Here is an 8,151-nt window from a genome sequence, read left to right as displayed (position 1 = left end):
TAAACACAGATGCACTAAAGAACGCACTCAAGAAACATATGTCCACAAGGTTGAGCATTAAACGTTAGAGCCTCCCTTTCAGTCTCTGTTTCCTGAATGCGTCCTGCACATGTTTTTCCCGCTCACACCCACAGGGAGCGCTGTGACTGGAACAGCTCTACACTTGCTTTCCTGGCTCGTCCTCGACTTTCAATATGGCTGCGCTTAGTTAGATAGCTTAAGTGGTTTAAGTGTACTGTCATCTGTTTGTGTGTGTGTAGAACTGTAGGCCATGGCGGACAAAGAGGCTGGAGCAGGGGTGGAGAGTCATGGTGAAAAAGGGTTCAGGACACCTGGGCTGAGGAGCGTACAGACCACCACGCTGTTCCGGGCCGTCAACCCCGAGCTCTTCATTAAGCCCGTGAGACTGACACACGCACGCACACACACACAGAGCCGCAGGCCAATGAGTTGTTATTAACCTTGGAACGTGAACCAGCTCTTCTTCTTTAAGTGATCGATGCTTTGTTTCTATTATTTAAGCTCAGTTAGGAGCCTCTGAATAGTTTTAAAAACATAGTTATGTTTTTGTTAAGTAAAAAAAACCCTCAAACATCCACTGCGAAAAATGTCCTAAGATTTTTTTTGTTGAAAGCCACATTCACAGTGCAAGTATCCATTAAACCCAGTTTCAATACAATTTTAAAATGTGTTGAGAATTTGACAAATTGACTATAATTAAAGTATATTTATTTATAGTACATCTGTATACTCTCTATCCATCTCTTAAACCATGACACTACTCTCCCTTATAGAAGCTCTCTTCATAGTATAAAGTATTGGTACTGGTATCAGCAGTATTGGCCCAGTATTTACAAGGTATCGATACCAACAATTGCAGTACGATACTACTGTAATAAAGGTTTCTCCTGTTGCTTCTCTACCAGGAGTAAGAACTGCAGCCCTCACACGAAGCATGGACTGGAGCGTGCTCAGTAATGTCTCTATTTCACTTTGCAGAATAAACCCGTGATGGCCTTTGGACTGCTGAGCATCACGCTATGTGTGGGCTACTTGGGCTACCTGCACGCAATGAAGGAAAATGACCAGCAGCTGTACGAGGCCATCGACAGCGAAGGAGAGAGAACCATGAGAAGGAAATCATCCAAATGGGACTGATAGCAGAGCCTTCATCCCTGAGTGTGTCTGTGGTGGTGACATCACATTTACTGGACTTAAACAAGGACAGCTGCATGAGTGTGTGTACATTAAAGTGTGTTATACATACACCTGCTAGTCTTTGTCCAGCCTGTGCATATAAATCCATTTCCTCAGTGCCTCAAATATTTTTTGCAACCACAACATCTAATGGCCCCCTGATGGCCATTAGAAAGACTGCAGGTTTAATGCATTACCATGTGCTACAACATTATGTTGTATACAAACATCACATGATTCATTTCGTTTTATTGAACATTATGGAAAAACTGGATAATTACCCAAAATTACAAATGACACTTCTGAATTTCAGCCATTTCCCTTTTATTAGTATATTATATTTGTGAAAAGGGGCATTTAAATCCATTGATTTGTATAAAAAGAACAAAGAGAGCTCGATTTCATATTTATATTCTGTGAAAGAGCACTGAGCTTGAAAAGCATTAAGGGAGAATTTCAGCCACACTGAAACTGAATGAGATCAACCTTTACAGGAAGTATAATGGCACTTTTCTACATTTAATGTGTTCTAATGCACACAGTGCCATCTACCAGTGCATGTGGATGTTACATGAGGATAAGATTTGTGGGTCTGTCAGTAAATCGACAGGATTTTATTTGAAGAATATATTAGCAGCTCCCAGCCAGCTTTGACCTACGATGCATGTAATTGAAGCAGCTCTTTTGGTAGAACAGTGTCACATGTTGGTAAACTGCAAAGGCTGAGAACAGCACCCTGATCCATGCTCCTGCTCAGATTTCTGAAGTTTTTCTTCCAGGCGTGGTCTGATATACAGCAGACTAACGAGCCACGTGTCACAGCTTTCAGTTCTCTTGGCAAACTCTTGAACTGGTGCATGTTTTATCGCCTTATAATTCCCGTTTCTCTTCAAAGTCAGCATGTGTTTACGGGTTTCCAGAAGACTACACGGCTCAAACATGTAGTGATGATCAATGAAGAGTGCTCATGAGACAGCAAGGCATGATGCCATTCTGTGGATTAAATGCGCCGCAATAAAAGTCCGGACGTGTGTGAAGCCAGCATCATGGCCAGACATCAGCTGGCTCTCTCCTCCTGTAAGCAAACAAAGGCAGAATTAAAGCAGCGTCTCTTTGTGCATTTTAACATTTAACAAAGTGGTTGAGGTAGCACCTTGATGACATCAGCCAGCTTCTGCAGTGCCTTTTCATATTGGCCTTCCATGCTCCTCAGGTTCTCCGGTTTAACCACCTGCTTCTGAATCCCGGGGCTTCCTGCTTTCACGACCATCTGCAGGAAGTTTTTCTCCTGTGTGCAGCCACAAACACCATGAAACAACCTGCACCTTTGCTACTTTCATCTCATCATCTCAAAGAACGTTATGTACCTGCACTCTGAGCAGAAAGGTAAAGGCCAGGCCTGTTTTTCCCGCTCTCGCTGTTCTTCCAACTCTGAGGACAGACACAGGGTCAGAGCACGTCAATGAGGGCAACAGGGAAGCATTACTCGCGGTCTGATGGGCCTCACCTGTGAATGTATGTTCTGATGTACTGCGGTGCATCATAGTTAACCACACATTTGACCCCGCTGATGTCAATGCCTCTGGCCACTGCGTCTGTGCTGATCAACCTTCCAAAAGACAGTTTAAATCTGATATAGCACATCTGAACATGGACTTGGTCGGTGAGCACAGATCTCAAAGCCAATTTAGAAAAAGCGCCTGGTCAGCAGTTCCTTTCTGCATGGAGCCTGGATGTTCTTCATGACGTGGCCCAAAGGCACACATGTTAGGGTAACTGAGTGTGAGCTTGCCAGCTTTGTGAGCAACGATTGCCACCAGGAAGGACTTCTATATCAAATGCTTCCTGCCCACTGGCACACTTAAAACCAAATTTTGAGTCTGAAAAAAATGCCTTCAAACTTTTTAGGACCTGCATTTTGGTCCCCACAAAGATATGAATACACGCTCACACACACAGACACAAACTCACAGTTGGATCTTTCCCTGTTCAAATTCCTTCAGGGTCTTCTTCCTGTCACCTGGGGAGAGTTGAGAGGAGAACTCGGCAGCCTGGACTCCACCAAAGAGCTGCAGCAGCAGGTGAAGCCTGAGGAGGAGGGAGGTGGAATCAGCACAAGAAGCCTTCAGTCATGTGACTTCAGGAGCTCTCCTACCTGTGCGCAGTCTCTCTGGAGTTGGTGAAACAGAGGATGGGGTGGAGCTTCATGCGCAGGATAAAGTGGAGGAGTAGGAGGGGCTTACTGCTCATGGTGCAGGGAACGTAGTACTCCTAAAACGCAAAGCCACATCAGTCTGTACAAATCCAACTCTGGTTTGGTTCCACTACCGGCTAAAGGTCAAAAGGGCAGCCCTCACCGTCAGACCCTGTGGGAAGTTGAAGCGGTCATGCCCATGGGTTGGCGAGGCTGCAGTGCTGTCGGCTTGGCCGTGGGCAGAGCTGAAGAGTCGGGGCTGGTGAAGGCCCAGCTGCTGCAGTTTCTCTGGGTTCTGTGTGAGTGTGGCGGAGAACAGCAGCTTCTGCAGCGGCGTCTGAGGTGGAGACAGACTACAAGGACAAGGCGGTCAGCTGACCATCGACCTGGAACCCAAGTCCTAGCTGCAGAATTGGAGTTCTTGGGCACACTGACTCTTTTGATTTACAAACTTCTGCGTCATTCTTTTCAGTTATTTTCTCATTTTGACATACTGTATCAACACAAGTGACCTTAAAATCCCACAAAAACATTAACTTAACACCATGAAAACATTCCCAGCTGCCTTTTTATTACTTAACTGTAACCTTTAAGCTTTTCTTCTGCTGGCCTGAGTTTGTGGCCAACAATGAAACTGACACCATCTCAATCACCCCACTGCAGATAACACACACACACACCTGGCTGATGTGATGCACGCTGCTTCTGTCCTTCTGAACACCGACCCGGGTTCAGCTCTGGATCGGTACACTGCTCCCATCACCTGACTGAGCCAGGACTGGTGCATGCTGTCGATCATCCTGTCTGCCTCATCGATGACCTGAGCGAGTAGCAGACACACACTGTGTGACACACACTGACGAGTGAACTCACTGCTGCAGCTCGACAGATTTCAACAGCACTCACCAGAAACCGCAGATGTTCCAAACATAAGCCTGAATTCTTGGTCATGTGGTCAATGAGTCGTCCTGGAGTGGCCACAACAATGTCTGCTAGACTACGCCTCATGTTCCACCTGCACGGACAAACATGACATAGATGCTGAACTCAGCCTTTTCCCCACTGCACATGTGCACTGAGGTCTCTGACAGGAGATGTGAGCTGCATTTCTGTGAAACATAGAGCCAGCTCGATTTCTCACCTGTGTTCTGACAGTGATGCCTGTTCTGCAGCAAAGGACTTCTGACCTGCCAGCATCACCACTTTGAGCGAGGTTCCCTCAGCGTACGAAGCAAACACTCTGTGAACCTGCACAGAAGAAAATGTGAGCTGAGTTTTGGGCTCTGTGGAGCACTGCTGGGACGCAGACAGCTTGAAAAGGTTCTCACCTGCTGGGCAAGCTCTTTGGTTGGCAACACGGCTAAAGCCCGGACTTCACACACCACCCTGTCCATCAGCACCTGATCACAGAAAACACCCTCACTGTCTGTGTACTCCAAACAGGCAGCAGACAAAGTAAATGGTAAATGGACCGGTTCTTATTTACACAACTTGTACATTCACCCAAGCGCTGTTTCTAAGTGTTTCCGATCTAACATTCACACACATTCATACTCTGACGGATGCATCGATGGGGTGGGGATTCCAAGGATACAGACTGGAAGGGATCAAACCACCGACCTTGCAGTTAGTAGGTGACCTCCTCCACCACCTGAGCTACAGGTGCAGCAAAGACATGGCTCTCACCTGTATGATGGGGATGACAAATGACAGAGTCTTGCCGCTGCCTGTTGGTGCAGACACACAGATGTCTCTGGGCTTATAGCCCCCTCGCCCAATCAGCAGGCCCTGCTGGGCGCTCTCCAGGATGGCTGGGATCACCTCTGCCTGCACTGTGGAGGAACATTTAGTCTCAGGTTAAGTGTGTGTATGAATGAGAGCTAGCACATGGTTAGAAACACCCATTGTGGAGACGTGTGGAAGTCAAGACAATTTTTAGTAATACTGCAGTACAAAGAGCCTCCTTGGCACGGCTCCGTTTGAATCAAAGGCTGTGCTCTAACGTGGCTCCACAGCGGACACATTTACTAGCCTCACCTGGAAAGAAGTGCTGGATTCCATTACTATGCAGGTTTTTCAGGAGCTGAGCACACAGCCCTGGGACATCAGAGATGGATATTAGGTTGTTTTTGATGTCTGTGTGAATGACGTGAGGCTCAGCAAGCCACTGGGGCAGAACTCTCTCCACCTGTGAAAAGAACGCAGTGTGAGGGAAAGTAAAAAGCCCTGTGGCGCTGCGAGTAATCGTGCTTCTCTCTACCTTTGGGACAGGTTTGCTCTCAAATCCTCCTACGAGTGTGAACCCAGGCAGAGTGTCTGTGGTGGTTTCAGGCGAAATATCTGCAACCCAGACAGACATTTGGATGTAAGCACTCCAACCATCTGCAGAGACTACAGCATGAACTAGGTTCTTTTTATCCTCACGCAACTTTTTACTGGCTTGATCGTCACAGAAAAAGTCTATTGTCAAAAGTCCTGGATTAATTGTCTGCACACTGCCCATCTCTGCTCCGACCAGCCGGCTGTTGCGTTTGTGGCGCTCCAAACACATGTTGCACAGCATAGCAACACGTCGTTTTTGACCAGGAAATAAAAAGCAGGACATATACCATATGGCCAAAAGCAGTCCCTTGTCTGTCTTTATATTTTTGTCAATATAGTGTATTTTACAGCATATGTACCAAATGTGTGATAAGGTGATAATACCCCAGGCTTTTAGACAGGCAGAATGAAAGATTAACTCAATGTCTTCATGCCTACATCACATGTGAGCATCAATAATTAAAAGAACCACCTGACTGGATCTCCTCCTGGTGTTGTATATTTGTCTCTTCAACAGGCGCCACACTACACGAAGCTACTGTTTCTGAGTGCCTCTTCTTGTGCTGCTGAGGCTCTAATCCACCATCTACGTCAGCCTTTCTTTTCTTTTGGGCATCCACCTGCTCTGCTGGGTGTTCATGGAGGTGTTCTCTCTGCTCAGCTGAATGCCGTTTCTGCTTTTCTTTAGCCTTCTTCTGCAGTTTAGCCAGCAATGCCTTAGACATTGTCTCCTTTGACACACTCCCATCTTCTTCCTCTCCAAGATACCTGAGAGTAAAACACATCCACAGTCACAGGTTGGCAAGTTTTGGTCAGTTTAGAAACATGCAACATTCAAGTTATTAAAGGTCTTTTTTCCCCCCAAGAACATTATGCAAAGCTAAAGAAATGCAGCAAACAGAGGAACACAGCAGCAGAAAGAACAGCTACTGTCATCTTCCTGCATTGTTCATATGGTCAGCAACCTGGAGATCCGGGATGACCATTCTAGGGATTTTCTCTCTGCATGACGTTATAGGGTCCGGTTTCAAAGCTGTCTGAGCTCTGCGTACTTAATGTGACCATTCAGCACTGGAACATCTGATATATGACAGGAGACCGGTGTTCCAGATTAACTGGTAGCCACTAACAAACCGACTGATAAACACTGTATACTTCATCTATTACGTTTGTAAGGTTACCTTAAAGAGTACACGATTGTCCCAGATGACCACAGCTACACATATATGATATCCAAACTCACTACGTCATCATTACAGATGATTTTCAAACTGAATTCATTTCCAGAGAAAAGACAGAGGCAGACTATGCTAACGGGATGTGATGTTACAACACTAGTCTAATATTAATGTGTAATATTTGTTCAAGACGTATTTCTTTGTTATGGAAAACAACATTAAACTCATCATGAACAATATGAGTGGCGATTTCTGGAACTTTGTGTATAACATTTGGCACTTCTTACCGATGTAGACTGAAAGTAAACACTCAGTAGCATTTCCTTTAGTTTAAAGGTGTATGTGCAAGACGCAAGAACAGAAAACACTTGAGTGCACGAAAAGTAAACTGCACGCTTTAGTTGTAAAGTGAAAACGCTGCAATCGGAGTAATAAGACGTACGACGGGAAAGATAACGAAGACAAGACTCTCCAGATAGTTGACTCTTGCTGTCCTGTGAACAGCATCAGTGTGGTGACGTTTGTTTGTTTGTCGTTTTCGCGGCTGCCTCGTGCACGGGAATATCACCAGGTAAACTCGAGACAGTTTTTAATATTGTATTGTTCAAGAGCAATAAGACTGACGGAGTGTGTTTCAGGTAACCTCACAAATGTCACAGATGAAATACTCAATGTTTATTTGCTGGCTTGTCGGTTGCGGTTCCTTAAATGCAAGTCTGCCACACATGTTTGACCGTCACCAGTTATTTGGCGATACCAGTTAAATCTGGAACACCGAAAGCTGCCACAGGCCAGTTTTATTCACTCCATCAAAGTGAGACAGAGTTATAAAGTCGGCTGTGACAATGTTCACATCTGTCTGGATATGTCCGTAAAGTGGCACACATCTGGATAAAAACTTTGTAAATTAAATATAAGATCTGAAACTAGCAAAGCAGGCCTACCTATTCACGAGAAACAGAGACATGTTAGCAGCAGAACAACGCGAACTTTATCAGATCTCCCATCCAAGCGTTTCCAAACGTGACAAACCCTGCATCCACCGAACCCAAAACACCTCCACTCTCTCGCGTGGTTCTGCACCAGGCGCAATTTGATGACGCCACCAAGGCTGGGCGCACATGTTTGTCGTCAGTCGGGCACGTCAATGTTGGTTTTGTGTTCATTCTCTAAAACTAGACTGCTTTAGTCTCATTGAGTGTCATATTCAGATCCATCACCTCAAACTGTCTGTTAAGATAGATTTGTAGAAGCACAGCA

The 8,151-nt window shown here is 45.6% G+C and overlaps 2 protein-coding genes across 2 annotated transcripts; one reads left to right on the top strand and one right to left on the bottom strand.

The window, feature by feature from the left end:
- The first annotated feature begins 129 nt into the window (after positions 1–129).
- smim8 (small integral membrane protein 8) lies at positions 130–1,275 on the top strand. The gene is made up of 2 exons (XM_003456013.5): positions 130–400; positions 1,000–1,275. Exons 1-2 carry the CDS (start codon positions 272–274, stop codon positions 1,156–1,158), a joined length of 288 nt encoding a protein of 95 aa, XP_003456061.1. The 5' UTR covers positions 130–271; the 3' UTR covers positions 1,159–1,275.
- Positions 1,276–1,504: 229 nt separating this feature from the next.
- On the bottom strand, positions 1,505–7,995 carry ddx51 (DEAD (Asp-Glu-Ala-Asp) box polypeptide 51). Its single transcript, XM_003456040.4, has 16 exons — positions 7,836–7,995; positions 6,186–6,481; positions 5,652–5,731; positions 5,429–5,579; positions 5,078–5,223; positions 4,720–4,791; positions 4,533–4,639; positions 4,298–4,406; positions 4,072–4,211; positions 3,555–3,744; positions 3,353–3,468; positions 3,169–3,285; positions 2,705–2,806; positions 2,565–2,628; positions 2,351–2,485; positions 1,505–2,272 (listed from the first exon to the last, which is right to left on the bottom strand). Exons 1-16 carry the CDS (start codon positions 7,856–7,858, stop codon positions 2,255–2,257), a joined length of 1,866 nt encoding a protein of 621 aa, XP_003456088.1. The 5' UTR covers positions 7,859–7,995; the 3' UTR covers positions 1,505–2,254.
- Between the last annotated feature and the right edge of the window lie 156 nt (positions 7,996–8,151).

Source organism: Oreochromis niloticus, linkage group LG15, assembly GCF_001858045.2.
Source record: "Oreochromis niloticus isolate F11D_XX linkage group LG15, O_niloticus_UMD_NMBU, whole genome shotgun sequence".
Lineage (NCBI taxonomy): Eukaryota > Metazoa > Chordata > Actinopteri > Cichliformes > Cichlidae > Oreochromis > Oreochromis niloticus.
This window is presented reverse-complemented; position numbering and strand designations above follow the sequence as displayed.